Source organism: Vicia villosa, unplaced genomic scaffold (genome assembly GCF_029867415.1).
Source record: "Vicia villosa cultivar HV-30 ecotype Madison, WI unplaced genomic scaffold, Vvil1.0 ctg.002011F_1_1, whole genome shotgun sequence".
Classification (NCBI taxonomy): domain Eukaryota; kingdom Viridiplantae; phylum Streptophyta; class Magnoliopsida; order Fabales; family Fabaceae; genus Vicia; species Vicia villosa.
Window position 1 is genome coordinate 173,527 of NW_026705811.1, and position 21,045 is coordinate 194,571.

The 21,045-nt window shown below is 33.8% G+C and overlaps 1 protein-coding gene across 1 annotated transcript; it reads right to left on the bottom strand.

The window, feature by feature from the left end:
* Positions 1-16,717: 16,717 nt before the first annotated feature.
* Positions 16,718-20,819, bottom strand: LOC131637484 (ras-related protein Rab7-like). Its single transcript, XM_058908069.1, has 7 exons — positions 20,579-20,819; positions 20,443-20,469; positions 20,032-20,131; positions 19,771-19,917; positions 19,052-19,132; positions 18,815-18,960; positions 16,718-17,095 (listed from the first exon to the last, which is right to left on the bottom strand). The coding sequence occupies exons 1-7, from the start codon at positions 20,629-20,631 to the stop codon at positions 17,029-17,031; spliced, it is 621 nt and encodes a 206-aa protein (XP_058764052.1). The 5' UTR covers positions 20,632-20,819; the 3' UTR covers positions 16,718-17,028.
* Positions 20,820-21,045: the final 226 nt, after the last annotated feature.

Genomic DNA, 21,045 nt, shown 5'->3' on the forward strand with positions numbered 1-21,045 from the left:
GGTAGCTCTCAGTTATTTTGGTTGTGCATTCTATTTTAAGAGAATCATTCAGTACACCTTTCAACAAAGGTTTCAATCACAAGCGTTCATCCGCACACATCAAAGAAGTGTTGGAGATGCCAATCAAAAGCCAATGATGGTTCATCAATCATTAAGCAAGGCAGTCAATATCTTTCAAAAAGAAAAATGATGAAAAAATATATACAAAGAAAAGCCTGCTAAGTCAAAAATCAAAAAGAAGACTTAGGCAAAAATCAAGGCATCCCGCTGACTGTAAGCTCAAAACAGACAGTTCAGGCAAAAGTTAGGGATATCAAAAAGATGAAAAAAAAGAGAAGTCAATAAATTCCTGAACAACACAATGTTGTGACCGCCAAAAGGAAGAAGTGACTGCCATCTCAAAAGTTCTCTTTGCTTGTGAACCATCAACATTATCAAAGGTGCAAATCCAAAAGTCTCTTGGAACCTGAATGCATAAGTTGAATTAATTGAGCTTAGGACTGAAGATCATCACAAAGAGGGGTGGGTAAAAATAAACTTTGAGCCTTTATCCTTTGTTTCTTAAACCGTGAACCAAACCACGTTACAACCCTTGAAAGTCCTAATTGAAGCATGGTTAGTTCGAAAGCATACTGTCACCAAAAGGGTATCCTGACTCCTTAAGGTTTACCACAAATGCCGAGTTGATATCACGTTTTTACAGCGATCACATTATTACAAATATCATGTTTTTACAAATATCACGCTTTTTACATCTTCTGTTTAAATGCTTTCAAAAAAAATCAAGACAAATGTATGCATTGCATCTCATGAATTCATTATTAAATATATTCTGCTACATAATTTCAAATGTTAGCATCAGAAAGAACTTGCACAGGGTACAACTAATGACTGAAAGTTATCCCGACAGACAAGATTACTCCGAGAAGCAATGTCTCCTACGTATACAAGGGGCATGGCACGCTTTGCCCAATCAATCTGGGGCAATCAAGTCAATATTCCAAGAATATCTCAAGGATGCCAAAACAATCAGGGGCATGCACCCAAGTGGGGCCGAAGCTACCGCCCGATCAGTCAGGGGCATCATACTAAAGTACTAGGGGCATGTTGCCCATAGTGCACATCCCATAAAGTCCTCGCGAGGCGAATCTTTCCAAAGTTCCTATTAGCAAGAGCAAATCTATGCAAGTCCAGTTTGACATCTTGATTAATATTCAGTGGTGTGTCCTAATCAAATCCAGGAATGGTAGTTACTATAATACTGGGGGAAACTTTCAAGACACCCATGTCTCCCCATAAAGTCGGGTTCACAAGATCATATCCCCACAGAGTAATCATTAAGAAGATATCTTCAAATGCTCCCCAACAGAGTTTACATCTTAACCATTATCGGTTCTCCAACACTTTGCTCTTCTCCAACATGGCTTATTAATATCTCTAATCCCCAGTCAGGGTACATCAAATTACTATTCATCCCCAAGCAGAAGTCAAAGATACCCAGCTGAGCATCCTCGGGTATGAAGCGGGGGTTCCTACCAAAACGGAAGACTAGTGTTCTGTATTCTCCACAACGGTCAAGGATTTATTTTCCCCTCCAGACATTGCTACAATATACTATCATCACTAACATCGTTTTGCATTCATACATCATACGCCTCATGGCACATTCAAAACATGCATAGGCCTCATGACATATGCATAACACTCTCATCCATGTCGTTACGATACATGCATCACGATATTGCATAAAACTAATGTTGCTTTTTTAATTTATTCCTACAAATCAAATGAATATTATCTTCTAGATATAGTGCCGAGATAATCAAGTAAACGATTTAATTTTGACACTCATTCAAGATAGGGATTTAATTCTGACACTTAATTTTGGATATCTTCCAAAGATAGTTCGGAGATAATCAAGACAAAGATTTAATTCTGATACTTAGTTCCGGGTATTCCCCAGAGATAGTTCAGAGATAATCGAGACGAAGATTTAATTCTGATACTTAGTTCCGGGTATTCCCCAGAGATAGTTCAGAGATAATCAAGACGAAGATTTAATTCTGATACTTAGTTTCGGGTATTCCCCAGAGATAGTTCAGAGATAATCGAGACGAAGATTTAATTCTGATACTTAGTTCCGGGTATTCCCCAGAGATAGCTCAGAGATAATCGAGACGAAGATTTAATTCTGATACTTAGTTCCGGGTATTCCCCAGAGATAGTTCAGAGATAATCAAGACGAAGATTTAATTCTGATACTTAGAGCATAAATATAGGGGGTGGTATTTGCCACATGTACCACTTGTGTCAGAATAGCATGGATAATTGAATGCAAATGGTGTAGTATTAAATAACCACCATATCCAAATAATGCTACGGTGCTTTTCAATTTTTTAGTGTATATTGTGTGATTAGTGGGACCCATTTTAAATTTTTAGATGGGTAGTATGGATATTTACAAATTTTGTTTAGGTGGTTTAAATAATTGAGAAGTGTGAAATAATATATTATATCAAATGGGGTCCATTTATACCACCAAATTGGGTGGTATGGATGTGGATGCTCTTAGTTCCGGGTATTCCCCAGAGATAGTTCAGAGATACTCAAGACGAAGATTTAATTCTGATACTTAGTTCCGGGTATTCCCCAGAGATAGTTCAGAGATACTCAAGATGAAGATTTAATTCTGATACTTAGTTCCGGGTATTCCCCAGAGCTAGTTCAGAGATACTCAAGACGAAGATTTGATTCTGATACTTAGTTCCGGGTATTCCCCAGAGATAGTTCAGAGATAATCAAGATGAAGATTTAATTCTGATACTTAGTTCCGGGTATTCCCCAGAGATAGTTCAGAGATAATCAAGACGAAGATTTAATTCTGATACTTAGTTCCGGGTATTCCCCAGAGATAGTTCAGAGATAATCGAGACGAAGATTTAATTCTGATACTTAGTTCTGGGTATTCCCCAGAGATAGCTCAGAGATAATCGAGACGAAGATTTAATTATGATACTTAGTTCCGGGTATTCCCCAGAGATAGCTCAGAGATAATCAAGACGAAGATTTAATTCTGATACTTAGTTCCGGGTATTCTCCAGAGATAGTTCAGAAATAATCATCCTTCCAAGATCTAATTCAGTAACTACGAACAGGCGCTTACACGATCAACATTCAACAAATACTTCTCAATACAAAGGATTCAGTCTAACGCACGATTCATCCTTCAACCTAACGCACGGTTTTCCAGACATCTACGGATGCAAATTGGATTAGTCTAACGCACGACTTATCCTTCAACCTAACGCACGGCCTTCCAGACATCTGCTGATGCAAACTAGACCCAGTCTAACGTACGACTCAACCTAAGTCCACCTCTCAGAAACGGTCCGACGTGCGACGTATTCTGACTCTCAAGTATATCAAATTGGATGGCATCTTCAAGCCCATCTCAATCATACATCCTCTCCAAACACCTGGATGGCATCTTCAAGCCCATATCCGACAAAAGTCCCTACTTCAGCTAGGGCAAATTTCTTGGTATTCTAGTGTTCAGTCATCTTCCACCTTCAGATACCGACTGGCATACAAACCATTCTATATCTTCAGGTTTAAGAATAATTGAACAGGGGCAGTAGTCATACCCCAAAATTTGCCCATACTATTTCTCCTATTCAATTTCAAATCAAGGTACAAAGCTCAAAGATACCCCTCCTAAACAAGATCCAAAGAATTAGGGTTTTGTTGATCTGAGAAGAAATCAATGGATCAAAAGCTCCAAGGCATCCCATATGGTCTATGACACTCCACACTACCTCCATGACAAATTTCAGGTCTCAATTCAAAAGATTGATCACTCAATTGCTCAGAAAGTCAACAGTCGACTTGCTTGACCTAAAAGTCAACCGTGGCCAAAATACAGTCAAAACTCCTGATTTTTTGTCAAAATCCTCATATTGAAGTATCATTCATCATTTGATCAAGAATTGATCATGGTTCATCAAGGAAAGATCAGAAATCAACAAATTCCAAAAGTTTCAAAATTTGGGTTTTCATAGGAGAAAGTCAACTGAACTTTGACCAGCCATAACTCCTACATGGAACATCAGAAATTTTCCATCCAAAGCTCAATTTGAAGGAAATTTGATTCTCTACAATTTTTTCTCTCACATGCCAAGTCTAAAAATGCTTCATTTGAGAGATATGAGCCAACACATTACAGGTCCTTCTAGAAGATCGCCAAAAAGCTGTTTTTGTCAGGAGCCATGTCATCAAGATAAAATTTCCAAATGCAAAATATGATCCAAAGTGGCTTGTAGAAGACATCCTGAGGTTTCCAAAAAGTCTTAGAACTCCTCCGTATCTTAAAAATTGGGGGAGATACGCCTTGTCAAAGTTGGGCGATTTTGAGAGAAAAATGTAAAACAAAAGGCTTCAAAATGAATTTTCTTGCAAAGAGGCCCAAACTTTTATGATCCAAGCTTGTTCCCCAAGTCACTAAGAGTGTCCAAGCCCAATCCCATGATTATATGATTTTTATTCTATTTTTATTGAATTTTTATTCATTTAAAATGGAATTTAAATCAAATAATCAAAAGAAATATGGAGAATTTGATTTGTTCTTTTATTTCCAATCAGAATCAATCATCAAATGACATATATTTGGTACAATTTTCGTGATAAATAATATTAGCATGATTGGAAGAAGATTGAAGCAAATTTGGAAACTTTGCATATTATGACCAAATCAAATAATCAATCTTACAAATCATCAAGATTGGATGTAATTTTTGACCTAATGCAATCTCCATATATACCTAAAAGTAGTCAGATGCAAGGGGGGAATTCATAAGGTTTTGCTGCCCAGGAAGTCGTAAAACTCCAACAAGTGCAAGAGAAAAAAATCAAATCGGTTTCAGGTGTGGAGGAGAATTCAGGGGCTTCTGAAGGATTGAAAACGATCCTTGGAGGTTTAGGAAGTTGTTCCAATCATTCTCAAGGCCTGGAACATCACAAAACTCCATTGTTATAGCACGGTTTGCTCATGATTTTTTTTAAGTTCGATTTCGCAAATTCATGAACTATAAATGCAATTCACTTGTATATTCGTGTTCATCTTTGTGTTTGCAACGTATCTGGATATTTTGATTTAATTTTTGCTGCAGAATCAAGAAACCACCATGGATAGGTTTCGTAAGCTTCTATTTAGGGCTTCCGAATAGAGGCAAAATCGGCCAAAATTAATGGGCTCATCATGTTTGGAGGATGCCTTTTAGCCAATTTGGGTTATTATTTGTAATTGTTTGATGATATCTCGCAGGTTTTGAGAGAGGAAGGTTAGAGCCACGCAAAAAACCGTGGCTGAAACTGTTAGCGTTTTTCAGAAAAAATTAAGGAAGAAGAAGCCTGGGCGCGTTCTCTGTTCGTTTGAATTTTTGGTTAATTCGTTTTTTAATATATTGTTTGTTGGTCACTAAGCATTCATCGTAGACAAAGTGGCAGAGATGGTGGGACGTTTTAGCTGTGGACGCTGGGGTCATTGGTTCGATCCCACCCCTCAGTGTTATTTTTTAATACAATTATGCTGACGAATCCTGTGCAGATGCGCCACGCTTAGCTACGATGCGTACACGCCTGGTGACCACTGGATCTCCATCAAACCAGATCGGAAGGCCCAGGAAGCTGCTGACTACCATAGACCGTCATAAGCTTTCCACACTGAATAAAAGCTAAGTCTCTTCTTTAATTTTTCTTTTAATTATATAATGCTTATTTTTCTTATTTGTTTTCTTTTTTCTTCTTTATCAATTTTTCTCTATTTTTCTCTAAAAGTCGTTATTTACTATATAATAATAATAGTATTTGTGACAACCATTTATTTATTTTTTAATCGAGAACTCGATTTTTTTTATAATTTTATTAATAGTTGTTTTTAAACAATAAAAATTATTATGTTTGCTTATACTTTCAATTAAATAATTAATGAGGATTTAAATCCAGTAGTTATTATTATATTTAATCGAGCGTTCGACTTCCTTAAACTTTTGATATTATTTAAAATATTAGAGTATTTATTTTATAAACCAATTGTTTTGATTAGGGTTTGTTAATTAATCAATAGATCCTTAATGCACTAAAATTTCTCTTCTTTGTGTCTGACTTTTCAGGGTTAATCAGAATCCTCCGATTACGCGCCACGTCAAATTCAAAGCTAAGTTCTAACCTTTCTTATTTAAATATTTTTGCCTGTTATTTTATTTAATTAGGGTTTAATTCCCACTGTCAAATGAACTCCTCCTACACTTACTTCTTCTTTTTATTCTTTTGCCAATTCTTTAATGATCAGGGTCAATGCTTAACGCTCAAGGCAAACTTTTGCCCATCAACCTTCATCGATCGAAGCTAAGTGCTCTTTTCCTTTTTTCTTGTATTTTTACTTTTATTGATTAGGGTTAACCATATTTATGGCTGAACTGATAATGCACTTACATATATTTTGCTTTCTATTTTTTCCACTTTTTTTTTAGGGTTTGCCAATTGCCAAAGCTTCGAGTATCGGTAACCCTAAACCCTGGTCTTGATTATTACTTGTGTTAGACCTATTAATATTGTTATCCCGCTGGTTTCAATTCCCCTTTCCTCCGCTGGTTTCATTTTCCCCTTCCCCATATTTGCTTTAATTATATTTGTTTATCAATTGTTGTGGTTAGTAACTTTAGGGAGTGCAACCCTGAATTAAATTAGCATCACTTAATCATTATAAGATAATATATTCTGAACTGATCACGTGATTGGTGCACACACGCACACTTTTGGGGTAACCTCTCTGTTGCCTGTTGCCTTGTTGCCTTGTGTTTTTTGCAGAATAGCCAGTCCCTCGAATACGAGGATACCTCAGCCATGTTGCCTCGATTAAGATCATGGTCCCTAATGATGTTGCCTTCGATACACATGATCTCGACCCTCGGAAGTTGCCTACGAAAAGGCTGAGGTATCCTCTGGCTGCCTACGAAAAGACTATTCTGATCCTTCCCTTAGACTACCTGCCCTCTATGGCATGGGTCAATCTTATGGCGAACGATAATGCGACGACCCTTCAACCTCCAAATGAAAGGCTTCCTGCCCTCTTATGGCAAGGATAGACCCTTTCACCCTGAAAGGCATAAAGAACTCCTTTTTCAAACTATAAGGTAATTGCCCCTAATTGCTTTGCCTTGCTCTAAAAATCTTTCATATTCTTTCTCATAAATCTTCAAAATGGCTACGCTCATTTACGAGCTAAAGTCCGCTTTCTTCTTCTACATTTCTTTTCAAAAAACGAGCAAAGCAATTAAGAGCCCATGGAAAACCATGGATGCAAAGGGTGCCTTACACCTTCCCTTTGCATAATTACCCCCCGAACCCTATTTTATTTAAAAGGTTTTTCCTGTTCTTTTAGCCTTTCTGATAATTTGGATAAAATAAAAGTCGGTGGCGACTCTTGCTATCCGCGACATTTCGATAAAAAGTCAGTTCACCGTATTACAAGAACTTATCAAGTATCCCTGAAGGATTATAAATATTATTATTTTTATTAGTATGAGATTTGTGATTGAGTTCCTGAAGAACTACAAAATGTGATTGAGTTCCTGGAGACCTATAAAAAAATTGTGATTGTGATTGAGTTTTTGAAGAACTACACAAAAAAAAACTCTCTTAAACTAATGTTAAGATATCTCAAGAGGATTGCTTAAAGAATTATTTTTCTTAATCGACGTGAATAAGAGCTAAGAGCATAAGAGCATCCAATCCTAACTATTGGATTAATCAAGAGAGAGAAATTAAATTATTAAATATAATTATTATTTCTCTCTCTTGATTAATCCAATGGTTAGGATTGGATGCTCTTATATATATATATATATATATATATATATATATATATATATATATATATATATATATATATATATATATATATATATGTTGATGATATAATTTTAGTGATATGAGTTTGATAATTATATGATAATATATTCATATGTATGTGTATGATTAAAGTGTTAAATCATGAGATGTTATTAGGATGATCAATGTTTGCGGATACAATTTCTTTACTCACATTATTTCTAAATATTGATATTTTAATAAGAGAATTAAAACATTGCAATCTATTAAAGAATATATCAATAGTCTAAAGTTGCTACATATTTTAAATTTGATATAATAGTGCTTAGATTTCTCATATAAATTTTAATTATACTATTCTTTTCTTTTTACAAGTATAGTGTATGGACATTTGTTAGTCCATCTTAAAGGCACACGAAAGTAAGCGCATATTTTGATAGAGTCGATATTCGAATGAACATTAATCCTTTATATTTCCTTTTTGTGTGCTCTCTTTATGTCTTACCAAATATTTTCGTCATAGATAATTCACATGAATTATACTGGAGGTATTGAATATCTTTGAATTACACAAGTGAATTTGGACATAAAATGTATAATAGAAAAGCTACCGGCTTTTCCCTCAGGCTTGTACTACACTTATATTAGTACAATTTAAGCACATGTCATTGTAAACTAGTAGTTTACAAATTACACTTAAATGTATCGTTTGTAAAACTTGTTGGGTCATCTCGGATATAATATGATGCGAATAATTTGTATTAAAGAACCAGAAGTTTCTTCAATCCATTAAATTTTTGTGTGTTTCTAAAGGAAAATAAAAATTTGAGAAATTGCATTTTTATGACATTAACTGTTGTATCGACTAAAATATCATGCATATGTCTCTACTCACAACCAGAAGTTTGTGAAATTATTTTCTCAACTAATTAGACTAAGATCTTGTTTTCTGGATTTTTTAGAAATTTATGTATAAGTATCACATATATTATTAAAATTGATATTGAATATCATGTAATATATGTTCATAAAGATAAAATGGACCCGAAGATCTATTCTTTAGACGTCTAAAGTTAATTATATGGTTGATACTTATGAGATCATCAATTCTAAATTATATATTTGAAACGCCCAAAGTATGATATTAATATATTTATTTGCATTAAGCCAACAAGATACTATATCTTAGTCCTCCCTAATGTATTCTAATATTTCTCATCTAAGTGAACATTTGGATGTGTTGTGTATATTCCCATTGCTCCAATATAATACATTAAGTTGTGTCATAAAAGAATATTGGAAAAATATAATTAATATGAATCTCAATTTTGAGGATATAATTTGAGAAAATAATCAAATACTTGATTGCAGCCCAGTAGGCTGATTATCACTTGATAAATTAATTTTCCCAATATTAGGGGGGGAATAAGCAGCTGAAATCATGAACAATAAGTTCAAATGAATAATTTAAAATAAATTGTTGTCTTGATATTCGTACAAATCAATATGAACCAAAAGTTCAAAATATTATTCATTTGCAAAGTTTATGAAATAAATTATCAGCTGATAATATTCCACTCAAATTGGATTCTCCTATTGGATAATATAGTAATGCAAATGAGTTGTTGCTTCGCCTGAAGCGTGGTATGAAAGTCGGTTCCAATGTTAAAAGTCCTCTACTAAGAAAAGAAATTAAAGATGATCCAAGTGAGGATATGAAAATGCTAAGAGCACTTTGACCTAATTTAACTTTCAGTTCCATAAGAACAAATCAAGTACTTGAAAAATGAAATAAAGAGATCTCGATAAATTATGTCATGGATGAAATGAAATGGAACCGAAATTGAGATAACCAAATAAAATCAATATTGACAATGTCTTTGTATACAATATAGCGCTAAAAGTGATCAATGATAACGAGGATCATGTGTCAAAGTCTATTAAAGATTAGAGACTAAGTGAGAATTGGCCAAAATAAATATATTCAATTGAAGAAGAATTAAACTCACTTTACAAGTGACTCACTTTTGGACCTGTAGTCCGAACACCTCAAGGTGTGAAACTAATTGGATATAAATGAGTTTTTATGAAAAAGAAAAGAATGATATAAAGTTTGATTTATTGCTCAATTATTTTCACAAAGACTTAAGATTGATTTTGTAACACATGAAGGGCTTAATTTGAATATGATGGATGTAATGACATCTTATTTATATGGTTCCCTTAATAATTACATTTACATGAAACTCCCTAAAGGGTTCAATATACCAGAGGCACGTAATTGTGGATCTCGAGAAAACTACTACATCAAATTGAAGAAGTCTCTCTATGGGCTGAAAGAATCTAGATGGATGTGGTATAATCGCCTCAGTGAATATTTACTAAATGATGAATATACAAATAACTCAATTTGTACTTGTATTTTCATAAAATGATGTGGAAAATAATTTGCAATACTAGTTATCCATGTGAATGACATACATATTATTGGAACTCCTGAAGAGCTTCCAAAAGCTATAAATTCCTTAAAGAAAGAGTTGAGATGAAGGACCTAGAAAAAAAATTATGTCTAGGCTTACAAATTAAGAATTTGGATAATGGAATATTTGTACATTAGAAAGGTTATATAGAAAAGTGTTGAAACACTTGTATATGGACAAATCTCATTCGTTGTCTACTCCAATGATTGTTATATCATTAGATGTAGAGAAAGATCCTTTCAGGCCTCAAGAAAATGATTAAAAAAATTACTTGGTCCTGAAGTACCATATCTTAGTGCAATTGGAGCACTAATGTACCTTGCTAATTATACGCGTCTCAATATATCGTTTGTGGTCAATCTATTACCAAGATACAATTATTCACCTACACGAAGTCATTTGAATGGAGTCAAACATATACTTCGTTATCTTAGAGATGTTGGTTACTTGTCAGATTCTCACAATAGTATATCAGAAACAAGTTATTTGTTTACATGTGATGGTACAACCATTTCATGGAGATCTATGAAACAACTCATGGCAACAACTTCATCATATCCTGCATAACTATTAGCACTACGTGAAGTCACTTCCAAGAAGAAATTTTAAGCAACTACTACAAATAATATCGTCTCACATGTAAATGTCTGCATGAGGGGCAGAAATACATATGTTTTGCACTCTTTTTTCCTTCACCATGGTTTTTTCCCATTGGATTTTCCTAGTAAAGTTTTTAACGAGGCAATTCACATTCAAAGGATATTGTACTCTTTTTCCTTCACTAGAATATTTCCCACCGAGTTTTTTCTAGTAAGGTTTTAACGAGACATATCCTCAATGGACATCCAAGGGGGAGTGTTATGAATAAAGATTAAAGTGGGTGTCTATTCTTATTCTTCTTTTTCATCTTCCTATTTCTCATTAATATATGTGACTTTCCATCTCACTTGGATCCTATAAATAAGATCCACATTGTAATGTAAATGATACTTTTGAAAGAAGATAATACAATATTAGTTTCTCCATTCTCTTCCTCTCTTTGATCTCTCTATTGTTTTAGTTAGTTTTATAACACTCTTAAAATTGTTTTCTATTTTTGTAAATAGACTTTTTTTAACTAGTCTTGTCGATGAATCAATCATAAAAATATGTGATTCATCGGTTCAAGACATGCTTATATATTTTGAAAGAAGATATAAATTATTATGTTTATTATTTAAGTAAGGGAAATGCTAACAAGTGTTTTTGAGACGCTCTTTAAGTGATTAAAGTGGTAAATATTTTTAAAAATGTGTCTATTCAATGTATTGAAAATGCATTAAAAATTGAAGTGTTGATTTTTATAAAAAAAAAAATTCTTTATATAGTATCCTTAAAGAGTATCTTGAGAATACTGGTTAGCATTTTTAAAAATGCGTGTATTCATTGTATTGAAAATGCATTAAAAATTTAAATGTTAATTTTTATAAAAAATATTTTCTTTATATAGTATCTTTAAAGAGTGTCCAGAGGACACTAGTTAGCATAACTCGTAATAGTTTGATTCTCGTAACAAAGAAAAGAATTGATTCTATACTTTCTATCTTTGGTAAAGAATCATAATTCCAAAATTTATTTTATTGCAAAGATAAAATTCGAAATGCTTCGATCAATTAAGTCATTTCCTAACTAAACAAAAAAATAAAGGAAGTAGTAATCATAAAAAGTCTTTGTTGAACGATATTTTTTACTACTCGATATAACCATGCCCTTGTAGTTTATTAGCATCGTAGTGACCGATTTTCAAGCATGTAATTTGATTAAACATTCTGAAGAATCTCTTAAAAAGTCCCGACACCAAGCAATGTGACTCATGGACAAGAATAATCTTCGAAGGAAATTGCTCTCTAAAGTCTATGGGGTAATATTCCACTACGGTGAAAAGTAACAATTGCTCCTAAAATTCGAAGATGCATCTTCGAACGCAACGTTTTGACACACTCATCAAAGTAAATTGATGAGTCATTCTTATTTTACCAAAATTTATCTTAGAAATGTATTTTTGTATCAATATTAGGACGAATCCGGAGATGTATCTCCGTAACAACCCTTAATTTAAAATTTAGTGAATTTTATGGTGATGTATCTCAGGAATATACTATGTTAGTTCAAACAAAAACAAATAGAAACAATGGCGGAATGTTGAAAAAACAACACAAATTAACATCAAAATAATTAATGTTACATAGATAATCTTTAACATAAATTTAACATTATATTTCATTACAAACAGGTGGTTCAGGACGTTGCAATATCTTTGGTCGATCTTATTATCGTCGCATCGACTTCAATTGTACCATTCTATAAGCAGCGGTAAAATGTACTCCACATAACGTTTAAATCTTCGTATGTCTTCGGTTCAATCTTGGTAAGACATATCTTCCCTCCGACGTTAATCAAGGATGAACGATACTCGAGCTTGACAGCTCTTCAATTGTCTGGATATCGCAGGAGAGTATTAAATTGAATTTCAGATCAACGAGAGTTATGTTCCCGAAGATCCTAAATTGAAGTGGGAGATTTGCACCATTGAAATACACAAATGCAAGATGGGATATGTATTAATTCTGATGTGTTGTGTTTTGGTAAAGAATAGTGACCCCTTTATTTATACAAGTTTTACATCAATTTAGACCTTAGAAAAAATATTTTATCATCAGTGCATATTTCAGATATGCATATCGGGACATGTCCTATTTTTTACAAGATAAGGGTTTTTACGGAGATACACATTTGTAAAATCTCCTATTTAGTTGTTTTTACAATAAAAATGAGATGTGCTGGGAGATACATGTCTGAAATCACTCCCACATAGCATCGTTCATACATAACCAGTATATATATATATGTCGGGCAAAATTTAGAATAGAAAAAATATTTAAAAATTACCCTCTAAATTATATAACATTAATGTAGAATACACATTACGTATGTCTCAAATTGTATCGAGATTATATCATTGACAATATTACATGCAAAACAACGAGTTACAATGTTAGATAAAAACTAAAATGCATCCAAATATGTGTCACCATCTAAATCTATATATAATGGTGGTTTCTTCTTTGACCTTTTCCTATTTGATTCTCTTTCAATGTCGCTCAATTTGGTGAACTCTTCCATTCTTTTTAGAAAGTGATCTGGTCAAATTTCAGCCTCTTTTGTTCTCTTTGATGTGATAAAATACAATAATGATATTTTGGTGTTGAAAAGTTGATTGAAAATAGTAAAAACAATTTTAAGTGTTTTGATAATGAAATTGAATTTGATTACGAGGAAGAAGAACATATAAGATGATGTTTTATTTAATTTTCCGCTTAATATTTCCGAATATGTATCTCCAAAATCGTCACTGAGTTGTTAAATAAATAAGCTCAGCGAATAAAAACATCATAAATAAATATATGAAATTTTACAGAGATGCATCTCCGAATTTACCTTAAATAATATATGAAGATGCATCTCCAGAATATATTTTGGCAAAAATAGAATTCCATCTAAGGATAACCTTCTCAAGAGAGGGGTGTTGAACGGCTCTCAAACGGAATGTTCTTTTGGTTGCGGGACTGTAAAAAATGTTTCTCATGTTTTTTTTAGTGTGATATAAATCTGCAGGTTTGGACGGCGATCAATCAATGGTTAAACATCTCTACTGCGCTACATAATTCAATTATTCCAAACTTTCAGCAATTTAGCGGACTGTGCGGAACAGGCAGAATCAAGACTGAAAAATTCAATGTTATATGGTATGCGTGTATTTGGTTAATTTGGAAAGGGCGTAACGAGACAATTTTTAGAGGTAAAGACATATCAGTTGAGCACCTAGTCGAAGAAGCAAAAATTCTGTCATGGAATTGGTTGAAGAGCAAGGCGACGGGATTCAACTACTCTCTTGGGCAGTGGTTATGCAGCCCAAGACAGTGCTTGGGGTTAGGTGGCTAGAGTTCCATCCCGGTTCAGGCCGACACAACGGATGAAGACCTTCATCTTTGTGAGATATTGGATCGAACTCTAGTATTGTCGAAGGGTAGTTTCTTGGTTCGACAGTTCGACAGAGTTAAGCATGAAGTCGAAGGATTGTTCACATGCTGGTGTCGAAGTGTGCATGCTGTAGTCGAAGATGGGTCTAGCATGCAGATGTCGAAGATGCTAGAGTTGTTAGCATGTTAAATTAGGTTTTAGTGTTTAAACCCTAATTTGTTAAGTTAGCTTGTTTATTAAGTTGGCTTGTGTAATGGGCCTTGCTGAAAAAGCCCATTAGTTAGTATGTTAGGTTTTATTATAAATAGCATACTAGTCTCTCATCATTGCTAAGCTGCAAATCCTAATTTAGGGTGAGAGAGGTTATTTGTTATTCTTGTAAACTTGTAATCTTGTTTTAAGAGAAAGTAAAAGAATAACGGTTATAACCAATTATTGTGTTCTTCTTCTCCCCTATAATTCCCTATTATACTTTGTTATTGGTATCGTTTTTCACAACAAATTGGTGCGGTGAGCGTGGAACAGATGCATTCAACAAAGTATGAGATTGAAAAGTTCACCAGAGTGAATGATTTCGGTCTGTGGCGCTTGAAGATGAAAGCCCTACTGGTTCAGCAGGGTTGTTTGGAAGCATTGAAGGGAGAGGCAACCATGAATGCAGAATTGACGGCAGCGGAGAAGACATTGCCGAGTTGCAAGTTTTTCCACTGTATGCAGTTGATAAAGCTGCATGAAGATAGCTAGTTTGTTCCTTGACGTTGTAGAGTTAGGTCCAAGGTGGAGATTTGTGAGATATTGGATCGAACTCTAGTATTGTCGAAGGGTAGTTTCTTGGTTCGACAGTTCGACAGAGTTAAGCATGAAGTCGAAGGACATGCTGGTGTCGAAGTGTGCATGCTGTAGTCGAAGATGGGTCTAGCATGCAGATGTCGAAGATGCTAGAGTTGTTAGCATGTTAAATTAGGTTTTAGTGTTTAAACCCTAATTTGTTAAGTTAGCTTGTTTATTAAGTTGGCTTGTGTAATGGGCCTTGCTGAAAAAGCCCATTAGTTAGTATGTTAGGTTTTATTATAAATAGCATACTAGTCTCTCATCATTGCTAAGCTGCAAATCCTAATTTAGGGTGAGAGAGGTTATTTGTTATTCTTGTAAACTTGTAATCTTGTTTTAAGAGAAAGTAAAAGAATAACGGTTATAACCAATTATTGTGTTCTTCTTCTCCCCTATAATTCCCTATTATACTTTGTTATTGGTATCGTTTTTCACAACAATCTTCTTTGAGCTTAGCTCGTGTTGACCAATGTCGTGAAGTTTATGTTTGACTTGCGCTGAGTTGGAATCTTTGTTATTGCGGACTGTTTTGCAGTCTTGTTATCAGCTGGCTGTTTTAGCCTATTTCAGTTGTGGAGTTAGTATTAGAGCTGATCATACAATGCTGTTATGAGTTTGTTTTTTTGTCCAATTCTTTTTCTGGTTCTTCTGCAAGTGAAAGTATATTGCAGTTTGGATTGTAACAGACTTATTTAGCACTGCTTGTGCATTGTAGTAATATATTTCTTTTGGCTGTTTCAAAAAAAAATTTAGATGCGTTCTGAGATTTATCTCTAAACACCAATAAAGACATTTTTGTGTTTTCCAGCGATGGTAATCTTCAACTTTTTTACTTCTTTAGCCTGTTGTAATCTTCGAGTTCTTTAGCCAGTAGTACCCGTTGTTAGGATGCTGGAAACCTTATAGCCAAATTCTACCATTTCCATATATCTCAACCATATCATATGTTATAAAAAGAGTGCTATTATATAAATTGTATTTTGGTTAAGATTATCAAAAACCCAATTCCAGAAAAAAAAAAATATTTTTCTTATGATGGTTAGACCTCTTTCATACCAAAAATAATAAGAATTGAAAAAATAATAAATTATAAAAGATGCAATATGAAATATTTTATTAATTTTTTAAAATGATACATAAACTAGAATAAATATAAATATATACTTTAAAATGATATATAATAACCTGCCAGATAGGACATGTGCATTATTTAATGAATTACCTATATGCAGCACCTTATCCAATATCTTGAATTGATTGAGCCAATCCAAGTTGGCTTTTCATCACTTTGATTGTGACATTTACACAACTACATTATTAATGGGTCTTATAAGCCTAACTCACACGACACAAGTCAATATCATATTCATTCTAACAATGATTCGTTTTAGTGCAAATGAAACCAGACCAACCTTACCTCTAACATTAACAGTTCAAAAATGCTAATAGTAATTTTTACTAGCACAAAAAAAGCACCGCACAAATTAATGTCTAGTATGTATCATTCAAACAATATAAACATTCCATGCCAAATCTCAATTTGGACACCAAAGAAAACAAAAAATTACTACACTTTTAAATCTATTTACTAATTTGTGGTAAATCAATAGACAAGTTTCATTGTTTTTTGCCTATGAGAGTGCAACATTCTCAAACTCATACTTCTCAAAACAAGACTACTATCAAAATGGGAACATCAAGGCACATAATTCACCCACACAATCATGGCATATCGTGTACACTATATGATGAAAAAGAATTTGAAACACAGCATTGAGGGGAGCGTCTGAAATTATTCAGTATTTCAATTTCAGCATGCACATCCACCACCCTTCTGCTCAGTCTCTTGAACCGCTTCCGGAATCCCTTGGAAATATCTGCAACAATTCAAATTGAAATAATGCTTTCAGAACTCAAAAAAGCAACAACCTGCACACAATTGAAATAATTTAAAAGGTCGCATATGCCAAGATTTGAGTCCCTCCCGGAAAAAGAAGAAAATACGCATACAATTTGTAAGAGTAAAGATAGAGTCATAATGAGTATCTCTTTCCGGTTTAGGTTCTACTAGTTTACATGATTTGTACAATTGGACCTCAAATGCAGTTTTAATATCAAGAACTCCTTCACTACTGATGTTTGTAATAGGAGTTTTCCTTACAATTCCTTTCACGTTAGATGCAGATAGCTTTCAAATAGAATTTTTTGAAGATGATTGAATTTCTCCATAATAGCTTTTGTTGGAAAGAAAATGGGTTAAATGCCTCAAAATTAGCAATATCATTGAAAGATCAATGTCTTTCAGTGCACATTTCAAGCCTTCCCATTTGGCATTTGCCAACTTCTCCCCTCTTCCTATGTAGTTTAATCTTTTAAACCAATAACTCTTAACGTTTTCATAGTCTTAACTAAATCATAGACAAAAAATAAAAGTTAAAAGAACGCAGATTTTGTGTATTTCATGAGTATAATTCAATCCCTACTCCAGACTAAGCATCGGTTGTCTTCAAACTGTCATTCCACCGTTTCCATGCAAATCCACTGCTTCAAAAAGTTTGGTAATAAATATTCTTATAGAATAACATTACAACAACAACAACCAAGTTTTATCCCACTAAGTGGGGTCGGCTACATGGATCAACTTGCACCATAATATTCTATTCAAGACCATGAATCTATCCAAATCGTTAATCTTGAAATCTTTCTAAATAACTTCTCTTATGGTCGGTCTTTCTAGGTTTTCCTCTCCTCTAATTGTTTGCCTTCTCTCCATATGATCTTCTCTCCTTATAGTTCAAGATGAAACTACAAGTAACTCTTTAAGTAATAATGGCCTATTTGGGGGGAGGGGGGAAGTATTATACATTAAGTAAAAAAAAACTTTTACAAAAACCAAAGCAGGTACCCTGTAATGCAGAAAAGTGAACCGTCTTCTATTTTCCAATACTTCATTGACAGTTAAACAGAGAGTGCGAGTAGATGAGCATGCACCTATAACATGCTACTCACTTAAACCCCGCATAGAACTAGACTTATAGTCAATGGATGTGTTAGGAGCCGATCCCAGAATCTTGTGATCTTGTTAACATTGGTTAATCACAAATCTGCTAAGGGAAGAGAAAAGGCTGAACAGTTGCCTCATGGGCTTACGGTTTCAACGGGCTAGAAACTATATCAGCAAGAATACGAAGCTGGGGTGAAAAGCCAGTCATGTGGAAGTGGAAACCATGTGACCGGAATATTTTGTATGGGTAGTGACGAGAGAGAAGTTATTTTTTACCATTTTGGGTGTCTTTAGCTTGAGATTTGAACGGGGATTTTCACTAAGGAGCATTGTTCTGGTTATATTTGTTTTCCTTGGTATTTTTCACAGAATACACACTTATCTTCATATTTCGTTTCTGAGTTTAAAATAGGGTGGTACAAATATTTAAACAAATTCAAGGTTCATACCTGTAGATTCATAATCCTTGTACTATTTCTTCGCCTAACTTAAATTCATAATCATAGTACTATTTCTAATCCTAACTTAACGTATATAATACCACAACTTAAATTCATATCACATCATAATGTATACGTGCATGAAAACTTACATGTCTTGTTCATGCTCATTGGCCAGGGCAGTCTTGGCAATACACAGGAATGCGGCATCGACATTATAATCTTCTTTTGCAGATGTCTCAAAGTATGGAATATTCGCTTTTGAAGCACACCAGTCCTTTGCTTTCTTCTCAGAAACCTGCATAAACGATAATGATGTGAATGACATCATATAATTAGACATCGATGATCAAATATGGAAACTTAAAAGTGTGATAATATCTGCTTACCACTCTACTATTCCCACCATCAATATCAATCTTGTTTCCAAGCAATATAAATGGAAATGTCCTTGAATCAGAAGGATTTGCCTGTCACAATGAGAATATAAATTTTTATCCAAAAGCTTATATAGGAATGTTTAATACTGGTATATTTTATACAGAAGTCAGACAAATCCAATCTGGTGGTGTAGGTTAATCAATATATGGATTCATTGTATGTATAAGTGCAAATGCTAGAACATAATTTAATCAGTAAGAGATAGAGCATTGACACAAGGTTAGAAAAAGATGAATGAAAGAACATAAGTCAAATATAAAAATAGAAGCTGGTATTTTTATTAGAAATAAATAGGGATAAACCCCAATTTAGAATATAGAACACTGCAGAAGATTGAGGGTCTACACATATGCCAATGCTCTAATGGCCCAAGAGTTTTTCGGTTCATTAGACACCCTCCTTTGCATCCTATTTATTTACATGTAGAGTAACATGTCTTGTTTCTCTAACTATCACATCCCTCTCAAGTTTCAATTAAAAAATTGACTTAATTAGCACTTAACAAACTAGCAAAATCTAATTCCCTCAACTAACATAGATATATCATAAAACAATACTAAAAAATTTGTATTTTTTTTTATTCATTTGCTGGTACAAGGATTCTTAATATCACCCAAACCACAAAATGCAACAAAAGTAGTGTTTAAAATAAAAAGACAGGAATAACCTGTTTGAGAAACTCCTCGTGCCAGTTGTCAAGGGAATCAAACGACCTCATGACATTCACGTCATACGCAAGAACACAGCAATCAGCTCCTCTATAAAACGCAACCCCAAGACTTTGGAATCTCTCTTGTCCCGCAGTGTCCCATATCTACCAATCAAACCATTCATACAAAATCACTCAAATAAACTAAATTTTCATAACATTCCCAAAACAAACAAAACAAAAAATCATACAGAAATACCATTGAAACAAGAAACTCACTTGTAGAGTAACGAGTCTGTCGTCAATTTGGAGTTCTTTAGTGACAAAATCAGCACCAATTGTAGCCTTATATTGCTGACTAAACTTATTGTGCACATATCTAATTTATAGTTAAAGATCCTCAAACACTATAAATCCCAATAAGGAAATAATAACAACTATAATATCATTAAATTGACCTCAAACACAACTTTAAACAACTCAAACCCAAAAAAGTCAAAACTTTCTTCATAAGTTACAGTAAAAATTAGCAGTAAAATTTAATTAAGGGAGATCCAAACTAATTACCACCTAAACATTAATTAACAACAACAAACAGTAACTTAAACAAAAAATAACAAACAAAAATCGGTGTTTAAGCGAGTTCACCGATTAAAAAGCTAAAATTACGAAACCGGCGAATGAGGATACTGATTCATCAACGAGGTTTTTCCAACCCTGGCAATACAATGAGAATGAACGAAAACGCGTGAACTGAAATTGTTAGAATTTGAAAGGATGAAAAAACGGTGTTGTAGCGAAAAGAGGGGAAAAAAACGTAACGTACCCACTATCGCCGAGGACAATGACCTTGAGCAAGGTTCTTCTGCGCAATGACATAGCTGGTTACGGTGGGGGTGCGTGGAAAATTGATGAATTGTTTATGCGTTGTTATGCTTTTGGGGTTGATGATGATGAATTGTGTATTGGGTCGGGTGAGTGTCAACTTCGAACTCAAAAGGGGAAAAGGATCGCCATTATTCCATCGCTTTCATGACGAAAGTTAATAATTCTTTCTTAAAGTAACTATTTATAGAATCGTGATAATAAAAATAAAAAATAAAAACAAGATAACAGAAAGTAGTTTGATTTTGATTGGAGAAAAAAGAGTAGAGGTAGTTTTTATTTAAGGTGGAGTCTATGGTGCAACCGTGCAAGGTGTCATTCATAAAATTAGATAATTTCTCAATGCACTTAATCTTAGGCCATGTATGGTACCACATGCATAGTGTCAGTTCACTCGTGTGTATGATA